Raw genomic sequence first — 15,233 nt, forward strand, 5'->3', positions numbered from 1 at the left:
GAACCAAACCAACTCGAATATCGACTAGTTTTTCGAGTACAGAACCTTGGATGCTCCAACTTGCATTTAGAACCCTTTACACTATATTGCCAACAAGAGAAACCCAGATACAACGGTGAAAATCGCCAGCAAAATCTTAAAAGTAGGTCGAAATCGACTATTTCGACCATTCGAGTCGTATGAAGTTACCTCTGGATGCATGTATAACATACTTAAGATGGTGGTGGTGTCAAAACTGATTCCCAGAAGTCCTAAAACGAATCCAGAGCTTAGTTTTAGTTTGAAGTCAAGGTTTATAGTTGCAAGTGTACAAGACTATTGCACATTGATACTCACCTAACTTTGAGCCTCGGTCTTCCGACAAGGGTATCGGGTATCCGGCCAGTCAGATTGTTGTTCTGCAAGAATCTACAAGACGAAAATAACCGAGTCAGGAACAAAGGATCAAAACAGGTTTTCGGAGGGGCTAGCCACTGGAACAGTATAGATGGAGAGGTACACTTAAAAGCAACATGCATATCTCCTATCGATGATATCCGGACTCCGGGTGAGTGTCGAATACAAATATACTTAAGGTGACATACGATGCTTTAAAGGTAAAGATAGGCATAGATGTAACAGGCTACGGAAAGTCACGAGGATACGAATGCCGGATATCGAGCGAATGACTTATAGTTCACGCAAGCTTTCAATGTCTCCTAGTGATGCTGGAATCTCCCCAGTGAGCTGATTGTCTTCCAAATGCCTTGAACAGAAAATGGAGCATATTAGATACATGTTAAAAAAAAAGCTATAATAGAATGCCCATTTACCAACTGTTTAATGAGCTCACAGTGTTTCCAGTAGCTTTAATGAGCTGAGATCGGGTATTACTCCCGATAAACTGTTATTACCGAACCAACTGTCGAAGGAACGGAAAATTCAGTTAGAATGTTATTGTCTCCGAATTTCATCGATAGCGATCGGGTTTAACATCTTACATGCTACTCAGTGCAGTTAAATTGGCAATGCTTGGTGACAGTGACCCCAAAAGACCCATACCAGTCAGGTTCCTGGAAACAAATGAAGATAAAATAACCATTTTGGGCAACAGCAAGATAAATGCATAGCCCGAAAATACTGCATCTTAGTTAACTCACAAAGAAATCAGACGAATCCGTCCACCCTCAGAGCATCGAACACCGGTCCACGAGTAATCACGGGGAAGACAAGGATCGCCGCTCCAATCTAGCGGAGCGTTCCGCAGACTGTTCTTAAGTCCTTCTAAAGCTATCACTGCAACAAGATATTAAAAGTTCAATCAGTTCATGATTTAAATTACACAACAGTGCATAAAAATAGTTAGTAACCGTACCATCCCTTGTATGAGTTCTTCCTCCAAGGCGGAGAACATCGAAAATCTCCCCGGCATTGATCAACGGACTAGCATTTGAATTGGCAGCAGGACTTAGAGTTATCTTTGTAGGACCACGAAGAGGCCATCGGGTTGCAAAGACGGCAGCCCCTTCCGAACTCACAATCAAATTGTTATAGTACCTTATATCATTTATGTGTATGTCGAATGCCCTGGATCTCGCCGGCGAATCGCTATTATCCGCAAAATACAGAGCAATGTAATAAGTCGAGTTCGGAAGTGAGAAAGGCGGCCATCTCAACTCCAGGGATTCCGATCGAGCTGTCGAAAGTGCCCTTTCAAATACTTTTGAAGGGGGATATTCCAGAACCCGGAAACAGCTGGGATCGTATTGCTTGCTATAACAGACACATTTTGTTCATATGGCTCCCAAAATCTATCAAATTGATCATCAGGGTACCTGGTTGCCAAAAAAATCACAGAAAGTGTACAATATAGTGTTAAACTCTGTCGATTAATTGTTGATGCAATCGGATAAAGAAACAGCAGTTCATCAATTTATACTTGTTATTTCTCCGGAGGACGACCTCCGAAAATTACAAGTTCTCCGCCAGATCGATCCCTCCGCTCACCGGAACCTCCAAAGAACCCGGCTCTCCCAGATATGTCCTCAAGGCCGTTACTGTTTAATAGACGAGACCTCTAGACATGACTTTCGACACACTCATGTGATCTGTCTGAATGACAAAAATAACCTACCGACCTACAATTAACCACTCCCACGACTCTCACACTAAAGGCCATCGTGAATACCCTCAACACAACTAAAACGGGGGCTGACACCTCTAACGATCATCCTTCTCCTTCTCTTTCCTCATGATCAATTCTCTATAACACAAAAACACCGGCTAACGACCGTTTTCTCACCAACCGCAATTCTCCCTCAAATTAAAAGAAATGAACCACTCACGACCGACAACATAACTTGTTACCCTCAACAATACTCTAACAAATTAACAAAAAAATCAACCGTTCAAGTTTGCATACTCATCAACAATTGGTCCAACTTCTCAATTTTTCTAAAATAAGAGTCAAATTCTGACAAAAGTAATGTAAAGGGTCTATATGAAATCCCAAATTAGAAAGTAATATATATATATATATATATATATATATATATATATATATATATATATATATATATATATATATATATATAGCTAAAAACCTGCTTCGTAGAACTTTGACTTACCCGATAATGGATCCATTGTGCCCAAAACTGTGCCTAGCAACCAGCCTCAGAGCATGAGAACCAAAATTCGTAGTGTTATAAAGCGAGTCCCCCAGAATCAGCATTTCCAAGCTCGAAATAAACGGGTCAGACACAGTATACGTATTCGAAGCAATACACACGCTCATCGTGCTCCCTTTAGCTTCAAACACGCCTTCGTAATACGACGACAAGCCTTTTGAATAATCCTCCGTCGTGTTTACCACGCTCCAGAACGTGCCATCCACGATCTGATCGAAAACGGGGGGCGAAGGGAAATCCAGCCCGTTGACCCCGCCGTAGTAGTAAGTTGACCTGATCAAGTACTTTGCGCCGCGGTAGACGCGTGCCACGTAGCAGAACTTTCGCCGGACATTGTTCCGGAGCGGGAACGATCGGACGGTGGAGAGAGTCGGGACGAGGTCGGGAACAGTTAGGTTTTTTGCCGTTCCGGCGGAGACGAAACGGTCGTCGGGAAGCCATACTCTGCCGTCTATCACGGAACTCCCGATCGCGCCGCAATCAATTAAATATCCTACAAGATTTTGAAAAAAAATGGAAATTTTCCATTTTAGCACCTCTAGAATACCAATAAGTTAAATTAAGCCCTCGTATCCCATTAAGTAAACGGGAAACTTGTATTCTTGACTCCTCCCAGAAAACAAATGTTCAAATCAAATCCTTACCTTTGGGTGCTTGTTGCTGCTGCTGCTGGGATAAGGAAAGGGTGGGAAGGGAGAGGAAAAGGGAGGAAAGGAAGAGGAGGAAGGGGAACGGCATGGTGGAAGGAGAGGAAACGAAATAATTAGGGATTTGGGTGTTTTGGGAATGTCTGTTTGGTTAAGAAAATAAGGAGAGAAGAAGGAATATGATGGAAAAGAGACAGTCGGGGGAGAAGGTGGAGGTGGAGATGGAGTTGGAGAAGACGAAAGGAATTTCTATTTATTTATTTATTTAAACTCGGGAAAATTTTAGGCGGCCAACTATTAAATAATCATTGAATATAGAGTATTATTTTATTAATTCCTATAATTATTAAAAAAATATAAAATAATCACTAAATATTCATTGTATTCAAAATTTATTTTTTTTATAAAAAAATAATGATAATTTGAGTTAGATATTAAGATATTAACTGAGATATGATAATCGTTTGAGATTATAAGATTATATCAAATCATATCTTAGTCAATAAGTTAACATTCAACTCACACTGTCGTTAATTTTTTAATAGAAAATTATGAATATATAACATAATGAATAATTAGATGATTATTTTATAACTTTTAATAATCAGAGAACTTAAAAATCAGTATCTTACCTTATAGTTGAAGGATTTTACCCTAAAATTTAGTGGTTACTTACCACTAATATTAGCACAAATTAAATTGTACAACGGGTCTTACCTTATTCAAATTTTGGCATTTTAATTAAATTAAGAAATTTATCATATGATAATTCTTTTATAATACTTTAAATTAAGTTAATCGATTAAGAAAATATTAATTGAAATTTTGAAAGGTCCATCGATAATAATTTTAATTGTTTTTGAATTTATTGAGTTACATTAATTATGAAAAAATTAAATTAATTAATTATAAGATTTACTTGTTTATCTTCAATTTATTTCTAATTTATACTATTAGTCTCTTATTGTCTCAAATATATCTTATTAATTTATTTAAAATTATTTTTAACTGATGTGGCTTTACACCTGGATATATAACATCAACAATCCACGTGGATTTGTGCATCAAACATTACCCATTAGTTAATTAATAATTTTTATTTAATTAGACCACATTTTATCTTAAAATTAAATATTAGAGTTCAAAATATTTTAAAAAATAAAAATTAAAATGATTATTTTATTAACTATTAGGGGTAAATTACGAATTTAATACATAAATTATCAGTTTTGTTTTATTTTAGTACCTAAACTTTCAATTTTTTTAAAAACTATGTCTAACGTTTAGTTTTTGTTTCATTTTAATATCCGACCGTTAAAAATTTAAAGCGTTTAGTACCTAAACTATCCGTTTTTGGTCGAGGAAGCTTGTGTTATTTGCAATGTTATTGACGAGTCTCGCAACCATATCTTCTTTGATTGCTCATTTTCAGTTGCTGTTTGGGGAGCCGTCCTTGCCACCAGTGGCGTTCAGCGTTAGATACTGGACTGGGAGGGGGAGGTCGCGTGGGCTCGTGCTCATGCACGTGGTAAGTCTATTTCTGCCACTGTTTTTAGATTGGCTTGGACTGCTTTCATCTACTTTGTATGGAGAGAAGGGAATAATCGATGCTTTAGGAATTTGCATTCAACAGGTGATGTAATTGTGAATTCTGCTAGGGAGACGATTTTGGCTAAAATTTATGACAAAGGTAGAGAGAGGATGAACTCCCAAAGTTGTATAGTTGGGGAATTAGGAGCTGAGTATCTGGTTTTGTCTGATACTCTAGATGTTTTTACTTTGGATATAATATACACATTTTATCAAAAGATTATTAGTTCTTGCTCGTTTTTAGTACCTAAACTATTATTTTTTTTAAAAAAAATTGACGTTAAATTTTGAACGGATACTAAAATGAAACAAAAACTAAACTTTAGATATGATTTTGAAAGTTTTAAAAGTTTAGGTACTTAAATGGACTAAAATTGATAATTTAAATACTAAAGAAAGAATTTACCCTGACAATAAGAAGAAAAAAAATCAAATTTTGATACCACCAATTATATAGAACTATTATGGAATTATAGGAGCTTGAAACGTAATAGCATCACCAATCATATACGATAAAATCTGGGTTGTGATCCTCACAAAACAGCAAAAATATCTCCTTTACCAACTGATAAATCAGCCCAAATGTGAAAATTAAAGATACACAAGCACCCACTCATTCTAAGAGCGCCACGTATTGTCGTCCCAAACCACATCCACTCTCGGACTCTCACTCTTTATATCTCAGCGACCCAGAGCAAAGCTTTTCATCAACCTCGTTTTGGTTCCCTTTTTCCTCTCATCGTTCATTCCAGTCCTCCGTTTTCGAAGGTAACTTTCTTTTATGCTTTGACTGTACTAACTTCTCCGAGGAAAAATGGCGCAGTATTTGCTTGGGAATTGGGATTTTGTATGGTTCGTTGTTTTGAATGAAGTTTTCTAGTGATTGAATTTGTGGGTCTATCTTATATGCTCTTGATTTTGCCTCTGAATCCCCATTTGCTTTGTGAAAAGCTGCCTGAATTTAGATCCCCTTGAATGGGTTTTCTGTTTTTTGAAGCTTTGGGGAAGAAAGTTTGGATTTTCTACTTAAATTTGTCAGAATTTGTTCATGGTGTTTCAGGTGGACTGAAATGTGTGTTTTTTCTTGGGTTTTTACTGATTCTGTGCATATAAATGTCAAATTGCTGATTTCCAGGACTACAATTTATCTACAAGGTTTAGTCGTGTTACTTGATTGGACTAACGTCTCACTTTGAGCAAAGTAGAGGGATTAAATTCACAATTAGACTATTTGTTTCCTTTTTCTGTTGCACTCTTGTCCTGTGATAGTAATTCATTCTTGGCACACAGTTGTGCTTATGGACTTAGATTGTTGAATAATTCGATTGCTTTTGGTACGGTGATTTGTTCGTTTATCGTTGCAGATGGCAGCATCATCAGCATGCCTGCTAGGGAATGGTTTGTCTACCCACAGAACAAAATCGAAGTTCAGTAAAGACTTCCATGGAAGGAATATTGTATTTACCCCCAGCATCTCATCATTGGGTAGGACATCGAATGGTGTCCTTGTAAAGGCATCTTTAAAAACCGAAACAGCATGAAGGAAGAAGGGAATTTTTGCGGTCGTTACTTGGAAGTGCTGGAATTGGAGTTCAAGCTTTACTGGGAAATGGGAAAGCGTACGCTGATGAGCAAGGGGTTTCTTCCTCGAGAATGTCCTACTCTAGGTTTTTGGAGTATTTGGACAAGGACAGGGTTAAGAAGGTGGATTTGTTTGAAAACGGAACAATAGCTATAGTGGAGGCTGTGTCTCCTGAGTTGGGAAATCGTGTTCAACGAGTTCGTGTGCAGCTCCCGGGACTCAGCCAGGAGCTTCTTCAGAAGTTTAGGGAAAAGAACATCGACTTTGCTGCCCATAATGCGCAAGAAGACTCTGGTTCGCTGTTATTTAACTTGATCGGCAATCTTGCATTCCCGCTAATCTTGATCGGAGGTTTGTTCCTTCTTTCAAGGAGATCATCTGGAGGAATGGGTGGCCCCAGGTGGGCCTGGCTTTCCTCTTGCCTTTGGTCAATCGAAAGCCAAGTTTCAGATGGAGCCCAACACCGGTGTGACATTTGATGATGTTGCTGGAGTTGATGAAGCGAAGCAGGACTTCATGGAGGTTGTCGAGTTCTTAAAGAAGCCTGAGCGGTTTACGGCAGTCGGGGCTCGCATCCCTAAAGGTGTTCTTCTCATTGGCCCTCCTGGAACTGGAAAGACCCTTCTCGCCAAGGCAATTGCTGGTGAAGCTGGTGTGCCGTTCTTCTCTATTTCAGGTTCCGAGTTTGTTGAAATGTTTGTTGGTGTCGGTGCCTCTCGAGTTCGTGATCTTTTCAAGAAGGCCAAGGAGAATGCCCCATGCATCGTCTTTGTGGATGAAATTGATGCTGTTGGACGACAAAGAGGAACTGGTATTGGTGGAGGGAATGATGAGAGGGAGCAAACTCTCAACCAGCTTTTGACCGAAATGGATGGTTTCGAGGGTAACACAGGTATCATCGTGATTGCAGCAACCAACAGGGCCGACATTCTTGATTCTGCCCTATTGAGGCCAGGACGGTTTGATAGACAGGTAAGAATATATAATTACTGTCTGTATCATTCTTATAATCCGGAGAACAAAGTAGTCAACGTAATGCTTTGATGCAGGTCACTGTTGATGTTCCGGATATCAGAGGCAGAACAGAGATACTAAAGGTTCATGGTAGCAATAAGAAGTTCGATGCTGATGTCTCTTTTGATGTTATAGCCATGAGAACACCTGGTTTTAGTGGAGCAGATCTCGCAAATCTGTTAAACGAAGCCGCTATATTGGCTGGCCGGCGCGGCAAGACTGCGATTTCATCTAAAGAAATCGACGATTCAATTGATAGGATTGTAGCCGGAATGGAAGGAACAGTTATGACAGATGGAAAGAGCAAAAGCTTGGTTGCATACCACGAGGTTGGCCATGCCATATGCGGGTGAGTGAATTGAGAGCATCTTAATTTACTTTTGGTGTTTATATTTTGACATTATGCATGCTTGTTCGTATTATCTGTTAATACTGCCGGCTTTATATTCGAATGACTATTTAGAAACTTATGATTGTTCTTTACCTTCGTGTCCCAGAACTTTGACACCGGGTCACGATGCTGTTCAAAAGGTCACCTTAGTTCCTCGTGGCCAGGCACGCGGTCTTACCTGGTTCATTCCTTCAGATGATCCCACCCTGATCTCCAAGCAACAACTCTTTGCAAGAATTGTTGGTGGACTTGGTGGCAGGGCGGCAGAGGAAGTCATCTTTGGTGAGCCCGAGGTGACAACAGGTGCAGCTGGTGATTTGCAACAGATTACCGGTTTGGCTAAACAGGTAACTGCGCATTTCTAACCTCCCAATTCAAGCTCAATTTTGAACATCCGTAAAATTCACGAGTCATTCCGTGCGCTTAACGGGTTTTTATTAGAAATCGTGCACAATGAGTTCACTATATGCATGAATTTTCATAGCATAGTGCATTCTTTTTTCTTCAAATATAATGTTCAATCACCACCGAGTAGAATCGGCATAGTTGCTGGTGCTTGGTGTTTGTGCTAAGCTTATTATAGGTTGAGTCCCTTTTGTCGGATTACCTGCGTATCTCCGGTTTAGCTCTATGCCATGAGTTCCCTAGTTGCCAACTTGCCATTCGATCCAGTTTAACGACACTGTGAATCGATCTCTCTGCAGATGGTGGTGACATTCGGAATGTCTGAAATCGGTCCGTGGTCCCTTATGGACTCATCGGCCCAAAGTCAAGATGTCATTATGAGAATGATGGCAAGAAACTCAATGTCGGAAAAACTCGCTGAAGATATTGACGCCGCTGTGAAGAGGCTATCAGACAGCGCATACGAGATTGCATTGAGTCACATAAGGAACAACCGCGAAGCCATCGACAAGATCGTCGAAGTCCTCCTCGAGAAGGAAACGATGAGCGGGGACGAATTCAGGGCAATCCTCTCGGAATTCGTTGAAATCCCAGCTGAAAATCAGGTCCCTCCGTCGGTACCATCTCCGGTCCCGGTTTAAGCAAGAGTCTCTTTAACAAGTATTGTACGAGTATTTCGCTCTGTATACTACACGCTAAATTTGTAATCTTCCATTATATGTAAGTAATTAGATAATGTATACTATACTGTTTTGAATTTAGGGTAAATTATGGATTTAGTACTTAAACTATTAATTTTGGTTTGTTTTAATATTTAAATTTTCACAAAATTATATACAACGTTTAGTTTTGGTTATTTTTATTTTCAAAATTATATATAACGTTTAGTTTTGGTTCGTTTTAATATTTAAATTTTTATTTTCAAAATCATATATAACATTTAGTTTTTGTTTTATTTTAGTATCTCATCGTTAAAAATTTAACAAGTTTAGTACTTAAATTATGAATTTTGATCTATTTTAGTATTTAAAATTTTCATCTTTTCGAATTAAAATGAAAAATGAAAAATGAAGTAATAAAATAACTAACATTTATATATTAAGAGATAATTGTTATAATATTTCTCTCAATTTAAGTAAGGTGAAATTTCTCCAAATTTGATTTTTTGATGGGTGAAGAAATGTAATATTTGGATCATGTTCGAGTGGGTAAAAAATCCGACTTGACTTATGACTATCCCTAGCTCTAATCTCGACCCAAAATTAAAATTCTCCGCTTGATCTTGACCCGATTTCAATTATAATATAAATTTAATTTGGCACATAACATAAATATAAATTGACTTCGATTTAACCTCAAAATTTTAACAAAAAAATTTTGATATAATCTATCATGTTCTAAAAATATCTAATCAAAATCTTAAATATGGTATACAAAATGATCATATAACAGATATGTTAATAAATATATTGGGACGGATGAGTAGGGCTGTAATTTTAGCCGAATCGAGTTCAAGTATTGATGAGTTCGACTCGATCCGAAAACTCGCGAGTCTAAAATTTTTAAGCTTGACTCGAACTCGAAATCATGAACTGAAGTTCGTAAAAGCTTGAAATGAAAAAAAAATTAAACTTAACTCGATTGAAGCCTAAACTCAAACTCGAATCTGAACCTTAGATACACAAAAATTTTGTACTGAATTTAAAAAAATCAACGTTAATATTATTAATAATTTATTTTTAAAAAAAATAAAATCTTTATATATTATATTTTCGAGCTGCTCACGAGCTTTTCAAATCGAGTATCAAATAATTCGTTTCGGCTCGCTTAGAACTTGAGTCGAGCTTGAGTTTAAATTTATTCAAGTTGAATATTTATAGAACTTTGATCGAATCGATCTCAAATAACTCGCTATGGATGAATTCATATTATATCAAGTTAATATATAATTTAGGTTATTTTAATAAATAGATTTAAATTTTTAACAATAATTATGCCTTACAACACACCAATAACTGAGCTTCCATCAACCTTTGTTTTATTAACCCTAGCAATGAACTCTTCAACTCTTTTATTAAGCTCCTCAGCAGGCAATTCAACCACTTGTTCATCTTCCTCTTCTGCAATATTTTCACTCGTCCCTTCCTCCGCCGACTCGAACTCGCATCTAATCACTTCCTCTTCACAATCCATCTTCTTATCTTCGTTCGAGCCGGCTTCGGTTCCCCGGACCCGAAATCGACTCCGTTCGACGTATTCGTCGTAAACGTCGCCGTCCGCAGGAGATTTGTTCGAACCGACGACCCCGGATTCACCGACGAGGAAGATGACGATGACATTAACCACTATAAACAAGCACTTAGGGTTGGAAAATGAAGACCAGATGCAAGGGAGGTAGATTGAAAGAAACTGCTTCATAGATGAACATGGAGAAGGGATATCGGAGAAGAAGAATAAACTGCAAGTGAATAAAATTCCGGCGAGCAGATGAAGGGTACTGTTGTGAATGGAAATCTGGGTTTTCTTCGTCTTCTTCATTGCAGTTTCTTGTATCTAAAGATTCTGCAGAGAATATTGTAGGGTTTGCATAAGAGAACTCAACATTCAACAAGGTGACAACATTAAGTTGATATATAGTGGGGGAGGAATAAAGGGAGAAGAATAATTTTGTGACATTCATGAGATTCTACACTTCCTTTTTAAATTGCTTTTTTTTTTTCATGAGAAGGTTACTTTATGAAAATGGTAGGCCAAGGTCGGTAAAGAGTTCATATATAGCCTCGTAAACGAACACGGATGGTGGTCATGTTCTTTTATTTAACTTTAATCGAATAAACGAATGGAATTTTTTTTTCGTGTTCATTCATTAAAAATTTAGTTTGTTCGTGCTCGTTCATGTTCGTTCGTTAAAATGATAAACGAACACAAACGAACGAACATACAATTAACTAGGTTTATATTCGACACGAGTTTTTTTCTTTCCAAATAACTTTTGAATTTATATTTTCTTTAATTGATTTGAGTATTTTTTTTATTTGAGTTTAAAATTAATTGAGTTTCAAAATATTAATGGGTTAAAGTTAAAATTTATTATGTCTTAATATTTCAAAAAAGTTTGGGGATTGAGTTAGATATAGACGAACATAAACGAACGGATTACCAAACATTCACGAACGTAATTGAACGAACGAGCTCTTTGTTCATGTTCGTTTATTTTATTAAACATATATAAAATATTATTCATGTTTGTTCGTTTAATAAATAAACGAACATAAACAAATTTTTCGCCGAACGATTTGAGAATGATTCGTTAAACGTTTGGTTTGTTTAGAGTCCTATGTTCATGCTCACTAGTAAGGATTTTGTACGTATTGTGACATATTTAGGGTTGATTTGTGATCTTTCTTATATTTTACGATTATCATAGTTAATTTTATCTCTTTTTCTTGAAATTTTTTAAATTTTTCACGTAAAATCTATGAATAATTTTATCTAGCATAAAAACATGAAATACAATAAAATGCATTTTAGGTTAATTAATCAACTCTTGCAATTGCATAATTGCAGTATAAATTTAATGGGGTAGTGGGCGGGTGTGGATATAAAAAGTCATACCCATTGTGGGTAGTAGGTAGGTGATGGGTTTGAGACATTATCCGCCCCACATCCACCCGCCCACTAACTATTCACCATATACATTTTTTACCATTATGATTTTATATATAATTTCAGAGATTATTGTATAAATCTTAAGATTTTATAAGACATAACTTGTAATTTAACCAAATGTTAAGGTATAAATATTTTTAAAATTGAAGATCGTCGTTTATATAATTTGTGAGGTTGCTGTCGGGTGGGTATGGGTGGGTACAAGATGAGTGATGGGTATCCAATTGGACAGTGGGTGTGTGAATGAATTTGAGAATGTATTTGCGTGGACGTATATGAATTTAAATATTTTACCCGTCATGAATGGTGAGTAGGTGATGAATATAAAAATATTATATAGGTATGGGGATGGAAGAACGAGAATCCGCGCTGTCTTGCCCTTCATAAATTTTTAAGGAAGACGGAAAATTAATTTTTAATAAAAAAAATATTAAAAAAATTAAAATGTTTAAGAAGGTGATTCATTATTTTAATTTTCTCCGAGTGAAGCTGCTGGATTTTATGGTTCGGTGGGCGTCGCCTACTTTTAAATAATATATCATATATACACAAATATCTCACTTGGCAATACTAGACCTCATCCCTTTGCAGCTTGCTTTGATTTCTTAATTATTTCAATACACATTTTGTTGTATAAAGCAGGTTCAATGAATTAGTGATATAATATGTAATATCAATTGATTAAAAAATTATTAAATATAGCGATTAATATCAATTGATATTATATATTTAAGGCTCGAGGGTTACTTTTATCCTTGTAATAATCTTAATTTATTATTTTTGTCAACATGTATTTTCACATCAATTTAATCATTCAAATTGTTCAATTGCATCATTCTATACCCCACCTCTAACATAAAATCCTAAATTATAAATTATTTAGGGCTTAAAGGTTTAGGGGATATGGTTTAGGGTCTATACTTTATAATTCAGGATTTTAAATTAGGGGTAGGGTATAGAATGATGCAATTGAGTAACTTGGAGGGCTAAATTAATACGAAAATACGATAAGGACGAAAATGATAAATTGAGTCTACTACACGAGCAAATGTAACTCTTTTGTCTATATTTAATAATTTAAGTACACTATGTTAACATTTGCATGCCTTTTAGGAGGTCATCAAGGAAGCTTCAAAGTATGCTTTTGCGGGTGGTATGTAAAGCTAAGAGAATACAAAATTATCATAATTAAATTGGATTAATCGATTAAATTAAGAAGAATAATCAAGGACGGAACTATTAAGGGAGCGGGAGGAGTTTTGATTTTTTTATATAAAATTTAAATATTTATGAGATAATTATAAAATCGTTCCGTTAATTTAAAAAATATATATTTTATCTCTGTCAAAATAAAATTCTGACTCCGTCCCGGAATAATATAAATGGAAGATGGAATAAGATAGCTTTATGGAAGGCGGTATTGGCTCAGCATATACTGCATGCATTGGCTTTACAATCTGAGAGTTTCCACTTGTTTTTGTGTTTCCCTCTTGACTATTGGATGGTTGAAATTCCTTCCTTAGCAACTAAGACAATCCATATGGCCTGAAAAAGATAGATTCCCATGGCGTCTCCTTTTGGTACCAAATGTTTGAGCTCTTCGAATGGACCACCATTTTAGTGGGTATTCGTGTAATACTCGATCTGTTGGTTGATTAATCTGGATCGAGACTTAAGACATTCTTTCGATATATAAATCGATAATTTCCGGTTGGTATTAGTTTTAAGTCTTTGTGAAATAAGAATATATACAATGTGAGAGTGTTTTCACTATTTAGGATCCAACTTGACTTAGATTTTGAAATTATTAGAGTCTAATATGTAAGAACGGAGTTAAGATCAAACATCAGGAACATAGGTGGAACTAAACGGGGGGGACATGTGGGGGTCACGGCCTCCCCCAAAAAAATTGATAGATTATAATTTTATCTCTTAAATTTAAAAAAAATAATTTGACCCTATAAAATTTTTAAGAATTTAGATTAAGCTTTAAATTTTTTGAATGTTTTTAGTTAAACCCCTCGTAACTTTTAAAAATTCTCATTAAACCTCTCATTAAACCCCAATATGTTTTTGAAAAAAATATAAATTGAACCCTTCAAAATTTTTAATTTAAACCTCTAGATTTTTAAAGTTTTAAGTTGACCCCAAACTCTATCACCAAATTATGCCATCGATCAGGAATATAAAATGATTGAACATAAGAAAACACAAGAATTTAAAAAATATTTAAACTCAAAATCTATCCTTTAAATTAGCTATAAATTCTTTATTTTTCTCTTTAAAAAATGTTAGTTTAATATTACAAAGTGGTAAAGGCCCATTTGGTAGCTAGAGTATTTGCAGCCCAAAAGAAATAATACTTGGACTTGACCAATTAAGTAATATTAACAAGATAAAACAAGGGTAAAGTACACCCGTAATTATAGGCTATTATTTTGTTAAATAATTCGATTATTAAAAGTTATAAATTTATATTTTTTTTATTGAAAAATTGATGATTGCCCGAGCTTGACGTTAACATATTAACTGTGATATAATAAAATTATTTTTTAATAATGTCTATCAACGTCGTCGTTGCTTTCAAACACTGGTTTAATAAATAATGTTAACAGAGACTCAATCTAAAAAATATATAACGCAAACAATATGAGATTAGTTTTTTATTATAGAGATTTAGATTTTTCCTATAATATTTTTTAAAACTCATAAAAATTCGACACAAAATAAACGATTTTCGAGGTTAGGGATATTCATCTTAAAATCTTAACGATGAGAAGTATTTATTTGCGAAGAAAATTATATCTCAAAATAAATCTTATCAAACAATCAATGATAGAGATCGAGATAATAGAATGTCGAAACTAGATTTTTATCTATTTCAAATTGATTTCGAGAAAAATAAACTCAAAATAAAAAAAGAAATATTTTGGTACTTGTTATGTTACAAACAAACAATAACGAGCGGTGATCAAACAACGACGATGATTAAAGACTAAGGTTTTATACACACAAAAATTAGAGGATTCGTTAATGATTTATCGATTCAGTGACAAAAAAATTAATTCATATATATATTAGTACCTTACAACTTTCTACATTAAAGTGGCTAAAGTGAAAACATGACTAAAGTTTAGTGACTAATGATGTAGTTAAAACCTTAATTTTATTATGGAATAAACAAATTGTAATTAACCCAACAACCACCAAAATTAAAAGAGAAGACAAATACATACGTGTCCTCTCTCTTCACACAACTGAGAATCCGT

General features: G+C 35.4%; 1 protein-coding gene and 1 pseudogene across 1 annotated transcript; one reads left to right on the forward strand and one right to left on the reverse strand.

Moving 5' to 3' along the window:
* LOC120203149 lies at window positions 1-3,539 on the reverse strand (annotated as a pseudogene).
* A 1,905-nt stretch (window positions 3,540-5,444) lies between these two features.
* Window positions 5,445-9,038, forward strand: LOC120203152 (ATP-dependent zinc metalloprotease FTSH 2, chloroplastic-like). Its single transcript, XM_039203496.1, is given in 7 exon segments — window positions 5,445-5,671; window positions 6,268-6,426; window positions 6,428-6,880; window positions 6,882-7,457; window positions 7,535-7,848; window positions 7,997-8,237; window positions 8,595-9,038. Coding segments are annotated over 6 exon segments (2,085 nt in total). The 5' UTR covers window positions 5,445-5,671; the 3' UTR covers window positions 8,937-9,038.
* The last annotated feature ends 6,195 nt before the right edge of the window (window positions 9,039-15,233 follow it).

The sequence above is a fragment of the Hibiscus syriacus genome, unplaced genomic scaffold, assembly GCF_006381635.1.
Source record: "Hibiscus syriacus cultivar Baekdansim isolate YM2019G1 unplaced genomic scaffold, ASM638163v2 tig00009055_pilon, whole genome shotgun sequence".
In the NCBI taxonomy this organism is placed as follows: Eukaryota; Viridiplantae; Streptophyta; class Magnoliopsida; order Malvales; family Malvaceae; genus Hibiscus; species Hibiscus syriacus.